General features: G+C 54.2%; 7 protein-coding genes across 7 annotated transcripts; 2 read left to right on the forward strand and 5 right to left on the reverse strand.

Moving 5' to 3' along the window:
* Positions 1–158: 158 nt before the first annotated feature.
* V1518DRAFT_420069 (Hydroxyethylthiazole kinase family-domain-containing protein) lies at positions 159–2,215 on the forward strand. Its single transcript, XM_066904915.1, has one exon. The coding sequence runs from the start codon at positions 171–173 to the stop codon at positions 1,914–1,916; it is 1,746 nt and encodes a 581-aa protein (XP_066758053.1). The 5' UTR covers positions 159–170; the 3' UTR covers positions 1,917–2,215.
* V1518DRAFT_406669 (uncharacterized protein) lies at positions 1,966–7,556 on the reverse strand (the record flags this gene model as incomplete). The annotated part of the gene is made up of 4 exons (XM_066901959.1): positions 1,966–4,548; positions 4,603–4,989; positions 5,041–7,230; positions 7,293–7,556. 4 exons carry the CDS (start codon positions 7,554–7,556, stop codon positions 1,966–1,968), a joined length of 5,424 nt encoding a protein of 1,807 aa, XP_066758054.1.
* A 158-nt stretch (positions 7,557–7,714) lies between these two features.
* Positions 7,715–8,852, reverse strand: V1518DRAFT_420075 (40S ribosomal protein uS8). Its single transcript, XM_066904916.1, has 3 exons — positions 8,762–8,852; positions 8,374–8,533; positions 7,715–8,082 (listed from the first exon to the last, which is right to left on the reverse strand). Exons 2-3 carry the CDS (start codon positions 8,504–8,506, stop codon positions 7,823–7,825), a joined length of 393 nt encoding a protein of 130 aa, XP_066758055.1. The 5' UTR covers positions 8,507–8,533; positions 8,762–8,852; the 3' UTR covers positions 7,715–7,822.
* On the reverse strand, positions 8,853–10,845 carry V1518DRAFT_420079 (Aspartate/glutamate/uridylate kinase). The gene is made up of 4 exons (XM_066904917.1): positions 10,606–10,845; positions 10,243–10,541; positions 9,919–10,189; positions 8,853–9,859 (listed from the first exon to the last, which is right to left on the reverse strand). Exons 1-4 carry the CDS (start codon positions 10,646–10,648, stop codon positions 9,090–9,092), a joined length of 1,383 nt encoding a protein of 460 aa, XP_066758056.1. The 5' UTR covers positions 10,649–10,845; the 3' UTR covers positions 8,853–9,089.
* V1518DRAFT_420080 (Atp23p) lies at positions 10,722–11,688 on the forward strand. The gene is made up of 2 exons (XM_066904918.1): positions 10,722–11,345; positions 11,395–11,688. The coding sequence occupies exons 1-2, from the start codon at positions 10,863–10,865 to the stop codon at positions 11,620–11,622; spliced, it is 711 nt and encodes a 236-aa protein (XP_066758057.1). The 5' UTR covers positions 10,722–10,862; the 3' UTR covers positions 11,623–11,688.
* V1518DRAFT_69185 (kinase-like domain-containing protein) lies at positions 11,546–13,316 on the reverse strand. The gene is made up of 4 exons (XM_066906651.1): positions 13,126–13,316; positions 12,331–13,071; positions 11,902–12,282; positions 11,546–11,848 (listed from the first exon to the last, which is right to left on the reverse strand). Exons 1-4 carry the CDS (start codon positions 13,219–13,221, stop codon positions 11,678–11,680), a joined length of 1,389 nt encoding a protein of 462 aa, XP_066758058.1. The 5' UTR covers positions 13,222–13,316; the 3' UTR covers positions 11,546–11,677.
* A 512-nt stretch (positions 13,317–13,828) lies between these two features.
* Positions 13,829–15,748, reverse strand: V1518DRAFT_438679 (thioredoxin-like protein; the record flags this gene model as incomplete). The annotated part of the gene is made up of 1 exon (XM_066906371.1): positions 13,829–15,748. One exon carries the CDS (start codon positions 15,746–15,748, stop codon positions 13,829–13,831), a length of 1,920 nt encoding a protein of 639 aa, XP_066758059.1.
* Between the last annotated feature and the right edge of the window lie 125 nt (positions 15,749–15,873).

Consider the following 15,873-nt stretch of genomic DNA (forward strand, 5'->3'; position numbering starts at 1 on the left):
TACGATCAAGGCGGCCTGCGCGAGGTCGAGGACGCGGGTTTGTGCCGTCCGGAACATGGCGAGTGGCGGTTGGCTGTCTGGCTGGATGGTGGGGGAGATGGTGGGGCAATTTGAGAGAAATGGCGGGGGCGGGGGAATCGCGAACCTTACCGGAACCACGCAGGCACGTCATGTCGTCTCTGATCCCGTCATCTCGTCTATTTAATCTTATCAGCTCGCTTCGCCCGCGCTTCGAGTCTTCTATCAAACAAAGGTCTCCGATCATCAATTCCGTTTCTACGCGCCCAATGGCTGCCAACCTCGCCAATGGCCGTCCGGAGGTCGACTATAGCCTATACCTCGTGACCGACTCGGACCTCGTCCCCATCGGCCGCACGCTGGAAGAGCAAGTCGCGGCTGCGCTGGCTGGCGGTACGACCATCGTGCAACTCCGCGAGAAGACTGCCGACACCAGCACCTTCGTCGCGCTCGCCAAGCGCCTTCTCAAGCTCACACGCGCTGCCGGCGTTCCGTTGTTGATCAACGACCGAGTCGACGTCGCACTCGCCGCTGACGCGGATGGCGTGCATGTCGGCCAGAGCGATCTCGACGCTGCTAGCGTGCGCAGGCTCATAGGCCCGAATAAGTTAGTTGGCCTCAGTATCGGCACACCTGCCGAGGCACAAGCAGTGTGCGCGCTGCCGGAGGGAACGGTAGATTACGTGGGCATCGGGACAGTCTACGATACCGCGACAAAGCGGACCGCGAAGGCGTTGTTGGGACTGCAGGGTGTGCGCACTGTCATGGGTGTCTTGGCTAGCAGACCGGAAATCAAAGCGGTATCGATTGGCTCGATGAACCTGAAAACTGCGCGTAACACCGTGTACAAAACGCAGTTCCGGGACGATCAAGGTCAAATTGTCTCAATCCACGGCGTCGCGGTTGTATCCGCGCTCATCGCGGCCTCCGACCCCGCGGCAGCTGCTCGTGAGCTCCTTGCCGCCGTGCGCACGACACCCGCCTGGGCTCTTCCAGCTACACGTACCCTCTCCATCGCCAATGATGTCTTCGCACCCGAGGCCGTCGTTGGGCTGGTGCGCCGCTCCACACCACTAGTACATTGCATTATCAACCGCGTGGCTGCGAATTTTGCAGCCAATATTGCAATCGCCGCTGGCGCAAGCCCGGTGATGTCCGAGAACGAGGGCGAGTTCGTCGACCTCGCGCGTGCAGCAAGCAGCCCAGCCGGCGGTGCGCTGCTTATCAATCTTGGCTTCCCCACTGAGGATTTCATCAATTCGACCTACCTCCCCGCCGTGCTTGCGTATAACCAGCAGCAGCGGCCAATAGTACTTGACCCCATCGCCGCCGGCGCGACAGCACTGCGAAAGAGGGCAGTCGCGACATTGCTCAACCACGGCCATTTCGCAGTCATCAAGGGCAACGAGGGCGAGATCTTTGCCGTAGCAGGTGAGCCAAGTGCCATGCGTGGTGTAGACTCGACCTCCGCGCTCCCGCTTACCGAGCGCGCAAGAGTCGCGCTCAAACTCGCACAGCGTGAAAAGACCATCGTGTGCATGACCGGCGCTGTGGACGTCGTCAGCGACGGCACCCGCGTCGTGATCGGCCGCAATGGGCACCCGTACCTGGCCGATATCACTGCGTCTGGATGCGTGCTTGGTACCTTAGTAGCCGCTTTTGTTGGCGTACTCTCACCCGAGAAGCAGATTCCGGAGCGAGTGATTGACAATGTGCTTGCTGCACTGTGTCTCTACAATATCGCTGCAGAGCGGGCGGCAGCTTTGCCCAGTGTGAGTGGGCCGGGCACCTTTGTTCCTGCACTTCTAGATCAGATTTATGCCCTTTCGAAACAGTCTCTTGATGGCAACGATAGCTGGTTCAGTGACGCGAAGTATGAGCTCTTCCGCATGCCATAATCTTGCATCACCATATATAGAATCTATCTCTTTGCATTTTTGGCCTTGTCTACTTCAAATACCTATCCAAGCTCTCGCCCAAGACGCCTTCTATCACGGGCACTAGATCCCGACGTACCGTGTTCTCAACGTCCTCATTCTCGTCCTCGAGCAGCTCTGCGACGACCGGCACGAGTTGCGGCAGCATGCTCAACCACTCTTCGCCCAACCGTTCATATATCGCACGCAGCGTCTTGACGGCCTCGATCTTTCGTGCAGCGACAGCATCTTCGGTCTCGTCCGTCTCCGCCTCCTCGTCCTCATCGGTGTCGCGCATGTATCGTACGAGCTCCCTGTTGATTTCCTTGTAGTGTTCCTCGGACGAACAACTAACTGCGAACGCAACGACAGCCTGCGCAAGCACACCAACCTGGTTAATCTCAACTTCGTCGTCTTTGGTTAAATCATCCTCATTAACCTCCTCCGCAGGTCCAAGCACCGCGCCAAGCGATATTTGCGCGAGCAGAGGCTTATACATCATATCAAACCGGGCTGGCGCCTGCCAAAATTCCTCCTGATCGTTCAAAAACGCGGCACGCAACGTGCCCATAACAGCACGCCATAATTCCTTATCCACGCCGGCGGACTTGTTTTCCACAAACTGCGTGAGTAGTCCAGCGGTGGCCTCAAGAATGTATGCATAGTAGCTGGTCACAATAGACTTGAGTGTGCCAAATAGTCGCTCGAAGAACTTGAATGCAACGACTTCCTTGTTCCTGCGACTCGCGCCAGCCTCCTCACCACTCTCTAAGGCCCAAGCTGAGATGCGGACAAACAGCGGCCTGAAAACCTTATCGTTCAGTTTTAGCACGATCTGCATCGCAATTTCAATCGCTTCAGCTTCAATCTCTGCAATCGGCAACTCTGCAGCAGACATATCATCGGCGACAGCATTCCGTATGTCGAATACCGCAAGAACAAACTCGACCAACCGCCCTGCCTCGCTTGAGACCGCTTTGCGTGCAGCACGGGAGACACTCTGTGCCATGGTCCACAGTGCCCGCTTCACACATCGGACATCGCGCATCGCGAGCACGCTCTGCCAGTTTGCAGACACCGCACGCATAACATCGCGCGCCGGCAACTTCGTCAGGACGGCTTCTAGCAACACGCTCCGCGCTTCTTGTAGGTCCTCGGCTTCAGAATCGTCGGCATCGACCAATGCAGCAGAAGAGAAAGCAAAGGACAGAATTTTCCGCAGATATCTGCCCATAAATCCTGGTACACGCTTCACAAGCGCCTCGATCAGCGTGAAGTCGGCAATGATAACGACCTCCTTGTGCTCTTTCAAGCCGTGCTCCATAACACTCAACGCAAGCTCCATAACCTTTGGCAAGTTCGCAATCATGCGGGCACCAACAGCAGTCACAACCGCGCTCAAGCAAATCATCCCTGCTACCGCGGTGTCCTCGTCGTCGCTCTGTAATCCCCGCGCGCCGATAATCATATCAATCATCTCCTCCTCCGCAAACGCGTCTGGCTCGACACTGCCGACCTTACGACACGCAGCCTCAAATGCCTGCAGCGCAAGTTTGGCTATGTCGTTGTCCTTCGCAGCCGTGGGGTTCGATAATACAGTTGCGATTGCCGGAACAAGAACCGTGACCACGGAATTTCGCGCAATGATGTCATCCGCACGAACGTCATTCTCGATCTTTGTGCGCATCATTGCAAGACTTCGGCGCACAGTCTCTGGGGCGTCCATGCGTGTAACGAGACTCTCGAGCACCGTGACGACGTCCTGGATGGGCAATAATCCAACAATGCTGTCAAGAGTATCGTAGGCCTGGTCCTGGTATTCTTGCTCCGCCGACGAAGTGTCGACAATTGTCAACATCGTCTCGATAGCCGCCGCAAATGCGGCCCGCACGTCGACAGCCGGCGCCGCAAACGCTTCCCCGATCTGGTTGCTGCGACGCATGCTGCGAATAACGATTTGGATGAATTTGATCAAATCCAGTTTCAGCGCGGCAATCTTCTCCGCAGACATACCGCCGCCGAGGCTGCTGTTGGTGTCGTTAGACGCCGCCATATCGCGAACAGCCGCGACGAATCGCGCGACAGTCTCGATACGTTCCTGAAATGTAAATCCGCGCAACAATAGCTCTGCAAACTCCTCAAGCCCGCTCGCGTCGGTTGTCTTTCCCTTTGCGAGAGCATCAAAATGTCTCTTCCCGAGTAATCTCAGCAGCACAGCCAAACTCTCTTGCGCGCCAAGAGTCTTCACGAGTGTTGTGAACAGCTTCACGCGGCGATGATACGGAATATGCGGGAACGCATCCACGAAACTGAGCAGAAGTTCCACTGTTCCAAACGCTTTGTCGGGACCCGTAGTCGACTTTGCGAGCGCGGGGATGACTTGCATGACTGTTTGTTGAATGACATGCGCGGAAAACTCATCGTCCTGGCGCACGGTGTTGGCGCCTATGAATGTAAAAATTGGCATCACACTGTGCAGAACGAGCTCCGGAGAGAGGCTCGCAAGGGCGGACACGAGTAGCAAAAACTTGTTCTGCACTTGCGGAGAGGACGAACTACGAATGCAGCTGACGATGATGTCGATGCGGACGTTGTAAAGTTCAGTCCGCGATTTCTGTAGTCTGTTAGTAACGGAAGCACCGCAGCGCTAGCACTGCAGAACACTCACATCCATTTCTCGAACCATCGGCAACAAGCAATCAATCAACACCTGCTGAGTATACTGCACAGACAACGCACTGTCCGTCTTGACAAGCAACAATTCACCAAGAACATCAAACAGAGAACGTAATAGCTCCGTGTGGTTCTCCGGCTGGTTATGCTCGAGTAAGTCGAGCACCAGAGTGAGTTTGCGGAGCTGCTTGTGCATATCCTGAGCAGCAGTGCCGCCCTTGCCGGTAGTGGTGCTACTGCGTCGTCGTCGCTTCGAAGATTGTTGCAGTTGCTGAGAGCCACTGGTTTCCGGTGCCGTGAACTTTGATTCCTCCAGGAGAACACTGAAAATAGACGTCGAGATCATGAGATCATGCAAGAACTCCTCAGCTGCAAATGAAGACTGAACACTAGTTAGAATCAAGCCTCAACTTAGAGCAACCAAGAGACTCACCGAGCTCTCTAATGAAAGATCCAACAAGGTCTGCACAAAAGTCATCTGTACGTCGTTGTCCCACGCCTTCCAGGTCTTGACAACATACTGACTTGCGATCTCCGCCAGTCCAGCGGCATCATGGGCACGAATGCAAGCGACCAAAAACTGCCACGACTTCGAGCCATCGCTTGGCTTGACGGCCTTCACAAGCGTCGCCTCAAATACCGGCAAGGATAACTTCTCTGTCGCGAGGACAGATGCGTGCATGGCGCGCTTGACGATCCAGGTACTTGTGAAAGATTCAAGAAGAGCCGATAGATGGACAGCGGTGTGCTTTGCAGATACAAGCATCGTGAGCAGAGGCAACTTGACTCTGAAAAATGAAGAACTAGCGACGTGGCTTGCCAGGAATGATATCACAGCGGCCTTCAAATTAACCGCCTGCTTCTTTGCGCTGCCGGACTTGGACGCACCAGCAGAATCGATTGCGGTGCTGATAATTGCGGTCGCGTAGTCACGGTCCAAAATCGCTTCTTCCAGCTTTGGCACAATAAAGTCGTTCAAAAACGATTTCGCTTCTTTCGGGGACAACCACTTCAAGTGGTCCGTCTCCGGTCCGGTGCCGTACAGGGACTCAATCGCCCATACTTTCGACGGCTTTGTGCACCTTTCATAACGAGCCAGTAGCAATCTCAATCCAGCTGCCGCGGCGGAACGGACTTTGTCAGAAGAATCAGAGAGCGCGATCAACAAAAATACGATTGAAGCTTGCAAGTCCACAGTCTCGGGCATGTTCTCCACTAGTTTATGGAAAACTCGCAACGCGGCAATACGCGCTAGCGCGGGATACGGACCTGTCCACATGCGCATGAGAAACGAGAGCGCAAGATCAGTCTCCGGCGGGAAAATGTTTGCGTTCTTGATGAACATGGGTAACAGCTCTATTTTCTCTGAAAGTCCTTGGAAAAATATCTCCGCCACTGCTGCGAAATCTTCCGTGGCGGCAGGCTCTAGGAATGTAACGTGCGATGACTTGCCAGCGGCTTTGAGGCGCTCCTCGAATGTGTGCTTCACGACGGCGTCGACCTTCATGGCATCTGCATCCGCGTGCACGGCATCCTCTTGCACGGGTTCCTTCTGCAGAGTAGTTTGTAATTGCAACTCAAGCTCGTTCACGTCAATATCGAGAGCAGCAACAGTCGCGAGCACCAGTCTGCGCAATGCAGAATTTTCGCTGCTCAGTGTATCCCGCAGAAGCATGCGAATAGAGTCGTCAGACATCGACTTTTGCAACAGCTTTTGAATAACTAATGAACGCTGCAAAGCAGTGAGTGTTAACGTTTCATCCTGCACGGCCTCGAGTACGAACGCAGCCTCCTTCGGATCATATTCAAGAATCGCAAGAAGGTACGCAACCATGAACTTGTCTGTCTTGACCTTCGCACTAATTTCCTCGAGCATCTCCTTAAGCTTCTCGATCCTGCTAACAGCAAAAAACACAGCTCTGTCGAGAGGTTTGAATTCATCCTCGGAAATATCACGGAATTGCACCGTTTGTGTCAATGTCGCAAGACCCGATTTAATCGTTCTAGCAGTCCACGATGTTGCAATAGTCTGTCCAACCGCATCAAGGACATCATCGCTAAGTCTGCACTGTGAAATAAGCACAAGCATGATCATATCCGCCGCGATCTGGGCATCCGGCGCCTTGCGCACCGGCAGAATAGACGACACATGCGGAATCACGCGCTCGGCAATGGTTTCCTCGGACGAACGGCCTTCTCTGAGCGACAGCACCACTGATATCGTGAATGAGCTCCAGAACGTTAACAGTGCATGATACTCCCTGTGCGCGACAACCTGAGCCACGATGTGTTCTGACATCAGCGCGAACAGCTCCGCATCGCGCGCGAACGCACGCGTAAGCAATGTGCGCGGCGGGAGTGTTGCGGTCGTTTTAGAATTCGTAAGGAACGCAAACAGCGGCGGGAGTGGGGTCGGAAGGATGTCGAGGATGCGCGAGAAAACCGGGTGGGCGTGGTAGGGCAAGAAGGTGAGGATGAGAAGCTCGGCGTTGAGTTCGTTAACTTTAAAGCGGCGAACAAGCCACTCGAGCGCAGAGATGGCGGGCTTTAGCAGTACGCGAGGCGCGAGCAGCGAGAAAAACGAGGCAACGGCCTTGTCAAGTGCAGCGTTCTGCTCGGCGGTCTATCAGCAGCAGACGATGATCAGTACACACGTGTAGCATAGACGGAGACAGCCGTGCTCACCTGGACATATCTGTCAACAGCGACGCTGGTCTCTGAAAACAAACTGCGTTCAAAAACAAGAAATCGCGGATCGATAGAAACAAGGTCCTCGAAAGCCTCTCGCGTGACTAGGTAGATGCTGTCAAGATCCTGCGCCGCGGCTACCTTTGGGTCGTAGATGAGCGACACGGCGTGCGAACGCTGACGCTTTTTGCGGTCCAATGTAGACGCAGCGGCCGAGCCGGCCCTGATCGTCTGCAGCTGGCGTGCAAGCGACGTGGCCATGGTGAAGTGGGGAATGTGGGAGATGCAGGTTCGTGAAGAAGGCTCTGAAGACGACGTTGAGCACAAAATATCTGAATTCCCAACGCAAGAAATTTTTACAGTTTGCCCCTGAAATTCTAACACAGACGTCGCGCATGCGACCAACCATATCCGACACAATTTTCTTTGATCATGTCATATTCACGATATACTACTTTTGCAAATACATGTTGAACCAATATACAGAAAATTTATTTTTTTTGCCTTCCGTCTGATCTTGAAATCATCTAGTAGACATAACCCAGGACCTTTCCGGCGACGTGCTTTCGTCGCGCCTCCTCATGGTCGAGAATGCCAGCCGAGGTTGTGAGGATAATAAAGCCGAACTGTCTGGAGGGAAGAAGGTTGGTGACCCACTTCTCGATATCACCGATACGGATATTGAAGCGGGGGGAGATGACACCGCACTTGTTTAACCGACCGTTCAACTGAACGACAATCTTGCCAGATCTGTGGTCATCGACCTCCTCGAACTCGCCGATGTAGCCTGCGATGTGAGTTAGCAATCATGTCATGAGATCACGCACACAGAACAAGAAGATGTCCAAGAAGACTAAACGCGAAACTCGCACGGCGAGAAGCATGTCCGCGTGTAAGAAAAAATTCTCAGACGTTCCCGAAGGATCGTTGATGTTAATCTTCCGAGATATTAAAAGACAAAAAGAGACGGAGAGATCAGAACAATTCGTCCAGTTATCACTCGGTATTGTGTCTTGCTAATCAACATCTTCTTGCGTTGTGTTCTGTGTTCTGAATAACCGACTGAGGTAGAACATACCGTGCTTCTGCATAACAGTCAAGAACTTGATGATAACCTTGCTGGAAGGACGGATGAGGACCTGTCGCTTGCCAGTCTTCTCGGCGTTGTTGATCGCGTTGAGAGCGTCGTTGAGAACGGAAGCGCGCGTCATTTTCTCGGAATATTGATTTGAAATGAACTATACGCCGGCCAGTGATTAGCTTCCTGTGCGGTTGCCGAATGAGTGTCCCCGGCGTAGTGGGGATTCAAGGGGCAAGGCACTATTGAACAAACAGGCAGAACTGCCGTGTCCACTGGCATTACCATGAACCACCAGCAGAGGACAGTTGGCACAGTCGCATCAGTGCAAAATACCACCACGCCAGAGACGCACGCAGCGTATACGATGACAACGGCGGAGACATACCTAGAAATATCGAGTTGCGAGGACGGAGCAGCGATGCTGATGGACAGATACCGGCGGCGATGGATGGCAATGGCGGAGACCACGAAGACGTAGCACCAAAAATTCAGCGGCGCGCCAGCGCCAAAAACGCAGTCACGCGCCAAAGCCCTAATTCTCTAACACTCAACCCTAGCACGCCGCACGACCATCTGATAAGATTAGTTAGGGCTGTGTCTGTTACTCGCTGTGATTGTGCTTCACACCGAGTTATCCCCCTGAGCCACGTGTACGTCACTGCTGTTAGTCTAACAATTACTATTTCCAAGCGCCTCCGCCATCACTGTCTACTCTAAGCGTGTTTCGGCGCAAATGCAAGGTTATCCCGGTGCGCAATGTACTCCGAGTCTGCGTATCCCAGTAGCTGCTCGATTTGCGAGCTCTTCAACCCGCGAATGCGCGAGACCTCCACCGAGGAATAGTTGACGATCGCCTTGCCGACATCCTCGCCCTCCGCAAGCACCGTGTCCACACTGCCCTCCGTACCGTTCTCAGCCGCCGCATGGTACTTCTCCCGGTCGATCACGACAAGCGATACCGCCTCTGACGCGGAGAACGAGCCCTGTACATACACCACGCCCGCAGGTAACAAGCCCGCCTTATCGGCACGCGTGATGGCACGGTACGCGCCGCGGTCGATGAACACGGTGCCGTGTGACTTCAAGCCATGCAGAATCCAGAATTGCCGGTCGCGAATCGGATGAGACTGTGGAATAAACCGCGTGTGTCGCGGCGGTGGTGGCGGCGATGGCGTGCGGCAAGGCGCCTCTGTGTCTCTCTCCGGCTCGGTTGCAGCCGCAGCAGCTTCTGCGACTGACCTGGCCTCAAGCTCCGAGGGCGTCAAATCCGTAGGCACCGTCGGGTTTCTGCCACTTCTTCGGCTCGTCTGGCATGCCTCGTCGTTGTGCTTCATGTGCTGTAAGTAGTTGATGATCGACCGTAGATTTCCTGGAACCGACGACTTCGTGATGATCGTCATGACACCTGCGGACGTTGCAAGCTCTGCGGCCACTAGCTTCGTTACCATGCCACCGGTACCCACGCTGCTCCCCGCTGTCGACACTGTAGTGCTATTAGCGACTAGGCCCTTCCTTCCTTCTCATCACCACAAAAGTACTGACCGTCAACCTGAAGCTGAGAAATATCCTTAACAACTTCAATTGGCTTCGCATCTGGATTCAATCTCGGATTTTCGGTATACAGTCCATCCACATCTGTCATGAGAAACAAGTAGTCCGCATTCGCCATGCCGGCAGTGATCGCAGACAGAGTGTCGTTGTCGCCAAACTTGATCTCCATGACCGACAACGTGTCGTTTTCGTTCACAATGGGAATCACTCCCATATGCAGCAACTCGCTCAGCGTGTTTGCCGCGTTCAGATATTGTCCCCGCTGCATCACACGGTTAGCCTATACCCAGCTCCGGCGCATGTCACATAACGTACATCAGCAATATCATTCCGCGTAAGCAAAATCTGCGCCACTGGCTGGTTCAGCTGCCTAAACAATTCATCCCACAGTGCAATCAGGCGGCACTGCCCGACTGCGGCGATTGCCTGCACCGTCGCGAGATGCTTCGGACGCTTATGGATGTCCAACCGCTTCAGCCCCATCGCGATGGCAGCGGAGGACACAATGATCACGCGGTGCCCGTCGCGGCGGAGTTGCACTGCAGTCTCAACAATCAGCGACATGTTTGCAATCCGCGGCTCGTGTGTGTTTTCGTCGCATATCGATGACGTCCCTGGAGCGTGAGTGAGCAGTAGCATTGTAGGGAGTGGACGTGAGCACGCCGCTAAACAACATACCCAGCTTGATGACGATGGTCAGCGGTTTGTTCATTTTCGCCATTCTGAGATTCCAGTAGATTCTACCGCGCGGAGATGTGCATAGTGCGACGAGAGCTAAGATGACGGGTGTTTCGCTTTCACTGACTCTACTTTCGCGTCTTGCACGGTCGTCCCGACAAAAATCTTGGTAGAAATTTAAGGTTTAGAGACCTCGAGACGAACTCAACGCATCTTGGGATTCACCCACGGCGTTTTGTCCAACCATCTCATGTACAATGGCTCCAAGCACGACAGACCCGCCATCCGCGGCGTCGAGCGTGTCCATCGACGCCAAGCCCGAACTTCCCGCTGGTTTCACCTGGCTGCGCATGGTCGCCGCGAACTACACCGGTCTAATCACCGACGAGCAACGGCAAATCTACAAGAATGTTGCCGCCGCGAAGCGCCAGGCTAGCGACTGTGCTACCTGCGAGAGCTACCGCGACTTCAACTTCAACTATAGCCCCATCGTGCGTTACATGCGCGATCAAATTGAGTTGCTCGGTGGACGCGTCTCGCGGGAGAACATCATTTGCGCCAACTGCGACCAGACCGTTGCTGGAGGATTTAATCCACATATGGGCATCATGCTGTGTCAAAACTACGTGCTGTCGAAAACGCATGTCGAGGACACACTAGCGCACGAACTTATTCATGTATACGACGAGATGAAGTTCCATGTCGACTGGATGAACCTGAAGCACCACGCCTGCTCTGAGGTAAGCACTCTAGTACTCTGTACAATCCCCATTAACACTCCTCTCTTAGATCCGAGCATCCAACCTTAGTGGCGAATGCCGCATGATGAACCAGATCGTCCGATACAAGCAATTCAAATTTGTCCGCCACCACCAAGACTGCGTCCGCCGCCGTGCCGTGCTCTCCCTCATGGGCAATCCAAACTGCAAGGACAGAGACCACGCTGAGAAAGTCGTCGACCAAGTCTGGGACTCTTGTTTCAAAGACACTCGACCGTTTGACGAAATTTATCCATAGATTAGGTATTTCTTGTTGTATATATAGAACTCCCCACCGCTGTACAATAGATATATCAACCACTTCCCTGGAGCAGCGCACTGCCTACTGCCGCTCGCGTCTCTTCCTGCATCGCCATGCGGTCAACATTGTTCGCCTTCGGCCACATTGGTCGGTTTTTCACAATCCACGGATGATCTGGAATTTGGTCAAGCGGATATCGCCTATCCGGCTGATGCTGCAGGAGCTTAAACAACAGTTAGCTGATTCGCTGACTACCACTACGTCTAAAAAACATACCCGTCTAATCAAGTCCGCCGCCTCGATGCTCACAAACGAGGGAATTTTCAAATCCACTTTGGAAATTCGCTTATATGTAGCCTTGTGCGCCGGCTCTTCAAATGGCGGACACCCGACCAGGAACTCATATGTGAGAATACCGAGTGCCCACAGGTCAACACGGAAATCGTGATCCTTTGCTTCTACCATCTCCGGTGGAAGGTAGTCGAGCGTGCCACACATCGTCGATCGCCGAGAGGTTGGAGTGTGCACACTCCAACCGAAATCCGACAACTTGACTTCGCCGTCCAGACCAAGCAGCAAGTTCTCCGGCTTCAGATCTCGGTGAATTATATGCTTCTTGTGCAGATACAGCAGAGCACTAGCAATCTGGCAAATGTACTAAACCGTGTCAGCTCCGCTCGACTCATAAGACAACGGAATGTATACCTGCGACGCAAGCACATCGTCAAACCGTCCCTTTTTCCGCAGCACTTTGAACATTTCTCCTTGTCCCGCATATTCCAAAATCAGAAATACTCTCGATGAATCATGAAAATGTCCGAACAGCCGCAAAATATTCGGATGTCTCAAATTCGACTGAATCTCAATCTCGCGTCGAAACTGCTTTTCGACCTTGAAATGGATCAATTCCTTCTTTTCCATGACTTTCAGCGCACATACATATCCTGTCGCTTTATCGCGCGCGCAATATACCTTTCCGAACTTTCCCTTACCGAGCTTCCGTCCGATCTCGAACGAGTCGAGGGAATATTGTCGTACACACGGCTGCTTCGTCAGCACCTCGGCGACACCAGACGGTGAAATCATCATGGGGCTGCTTCCGCTGTGCTGATGCATTGCGTCGTGAGAGGAAATATACCCCGCCGGCACGGCCGCACCCGCGGCGCCAAGTTTGTGCATGTTTGGCGATGACGGTGGCGGCATGTGCGAAGCGCGCGACTGGCACGCCGGCGCGGCAGCAGTTGTCGCATTGCTGCTGTTTACTGCAGTGTTATGTAATGCAAGCTTAAGCAGCGGGTTGCGCAGCGGCGGAGCGACTGAAAATGCGCCATTATTCTCTTTGTTCCCGGCTCCATTGGCGTTGCTGCTGGTGCTATTAGCAGCAGATGCGCTCGAGGTGCTGCTCGTTGCTGTATACGTCCCATAAGTGCTTGTCATGAGTGACGACTGCTGCTTGTCAGCAAAGAGCTATGCAGTACAAAAAGGACGAGAAAGGCACACCTTATACTTCGGTGGGGCTTGCTGCACATGGCCGCCATGAGTATCGTGCAACGTTGTGCGGGACAGCCTTGACTCGAGGGTCTTCATAGACGACATTTTGACCGAGTACAAAGCTGATTGTCCGATCGAGTTGTAGCGATGTAAGGAATGTAGAGAGGACAGAAGAGAGAGATCGGATTAGCTGGGAGGGTCGTCTCGTAAGACGCGCCGCATGCAAATAATACGCCGCACGGATGTAAACACAATACCAAATCGGCATGCTACCAGTTGCCATGGTGACGCTAACATTTCACTAATGACTTCACAGTTTTTGATCTCGTTGTACCTGCACATTACATATATACTGGTCTCAAAATACAGAGAGAAAATAGGAGGATGGACAAAAAATAGAAAAGAAAAAGCTGCGAAAAAGCGACAGCCCGTTCGTACAGCTTGCACACCTGCATGATGCGGTGTTACATAAATAAGAACGTAAGAAAGCCAGCACAACAAATGATGATAACAGACATCAACTAGCTCATGTGTGGAATGTGTGACAGAAGAGACTCAATACAATAAAGCACAAAGAAAGACGACAAACCACCGAAATATTAACAAAACGTGGAGTTAATGTAGTCATTACAGGGCTGCAGCCGACAAGAATGTGGAGGATGTCGGAGGTCCAGTGTTGAGGGAGCGCAAATGAGTGACGAGAAGGAGGATTCTAATCGAACTTGCTTTCAGACTGTGGTGAGATGAGGACGGAGTGTGCAGAGCTGTTGGGGATGCTTCGGCGGAGTGCGAGCCGGCGGATCTTTCCCTTCCACCACCACGCGACGACGAGCACGGCGGCGACGATTGCGCCAAAGATGAGCAACGGTGAACTGTGAATGAAGCGCTTGAAGTTCTGCACAAGCGAGACAAAAGTGCTAGTTGTTGACTTTGCTTTAATTTTGTTGCGATTCTCGAGCACCGTGCGCAGGGTGTCAATGATGATCTGGCGGTCGGTGGGCACGAGCGTCTTGCCATCGATGGACTGGTCCCAGTATGCTTTGGATGCCTCGTCGTTGATGATGACGCGGGGACCTGACTGGCGCACGTCGATGTCGTAGGTCTTCTGCAGCCAGCGCTCCCAGAAGAGGCCGTCGACCCACGCGAAGCCGATCTCCCGGCGAGGCGCGAGCACGATATGCATGCTCTGGGCCTCCTTGAGTGCCTTTTCGTCGCCCTTGTCGGTAGCCTGCTCAATCTTGAGTTCCTTCGACTCTCGCTGTCGCTGTCGCTCGCTCTTCTCCTCACTGACACGAAGATCCATGTATTCGAGGGCTGCAGCCTTGAGTTCCTTCTTGGCGAGCTCGAATTCCGCCTCCTTGGATTTGTCGAGGATGGAAAGCACGACTATGCGGTCCTGCATGATCTCGTGCGAGTTCGCTGCGGAAAGTTCAGGCAGAATTGGCAGCCAGACGGTCTTCATCCATGCGAGGACTTTGAGATGATCGCGGAAGTCGCGCGGGGAGAGCGCAGTGTAGTAGGACGGACGGCCGTCGCTGATGGCAACGAGGCGCGGGAATGTCGTTACCCGGAAGCGGGAGGCGAGGATGGATGAGGTGGTTGTGAAGAGCGGCGCGTGGCCGATGAGCGGAAGCGCGACGCGGTCGAGCGCGTCGAAATCCTCCTTTGCGGTGTTCTCGTCGAAGAAATAGAGGAAGATAACTTCTTCCTTCTTTTCAATCTCCTCAAACTCGGCAGCATCCACGGCACGAAGACGGGCAGCGACAGCTTTGTTGGCAAAGGCGACGAGATCACCTACGCCGCGAAGACCATCGTACTCTACCCGCTCTGCGCCAACAAAGTACATAAGCGAGGGGTATCCACGCAGACGCGCGTCCTTGCAGAGCCGCTTTTCATCCTCACAATTGACCTCGGCGACGTTGAGCCGGCCCTGCATCTGGCGCGCGAGTTCGAGCCATGCGGGCTCCATGGCCTGGCAGTGGCCACACCAGGGGACATAGAACTTGATAAAGTAGCCGTCGCGAGTGGCGGTGACGAGCTTGTTGAAGGTGGAGAGGGTAAGCGGGACAGAGACGCCGGAGGGGTTGGGCAGGGAAGAGGCGGTTTGTGCGCCGGCGGGCATGACGACAGCGGGGACTTCAGTGACCTTTGTTGGGGTCTCTGTCGTGTCGATGTCCTCGGCTATGGCGGCAGGTTCGGCGACGCGCGCGCCAGCACCCTCGATATGCTTAGTGGCGTAGTCCTTCAGCGCATCGTACTTGCGCGAGGCGGCGGTAGGATATCGCTCAACGATAACGCCGTGTCTGTAGAGGATAAAAGTGGGATATGCCTCGACCTTCTGCGTGTCGCATAGATCCCCGTGGGCGATGCAATCGACGTTTGCAAAGTGGAAGTCTGCGGCCTGTGCGGTGGTGTGCAGGTCGGCGGCGACCTGGGCCCAAATGGGCGCGACGGCCTTGCAGTGAGGGCAGTAGGGCGAGAAGTACTTGACCCACCATGTGCCGGACTCGGGAGTGATGGAGGCGGCGAAGGCACCGGGGTCGAGATTGACGGTGGCGGGGATCTTGTCGTCAGCAGCGGGCGCGGCAAGCACGGCGGTGACGAGCGCGAGCAGTAGACTGAGGACGCGCATTGCGTGTGTAGGGATGGGGGTGATGGAGGCCAGAATGGGATGCGTCGGGCGCGGTCAGTCGGCGGAGCGCGATCAGCAGGGGGGCAAGAAAGCACCGAGGGGTGACTGGGTGGAGGATGAAGGCG

The sequence above is a fragment of the Limtongia smithiae genome, assembly GCF_038497785.1.
Source record: "Limtongia smithiae strain NRRL Y-17922 unplaced genomic scaffold V1518scaffold_10, whole genome shotgun sequence".
Classification (NCBI taxonomy): domain Eukaryota; kingdom Fungi; phylum Ascomycota; class Lipomycetes; order Lipomycetales; family Lipomycetaceae; genus Limtongia; species Limtongia smithiae.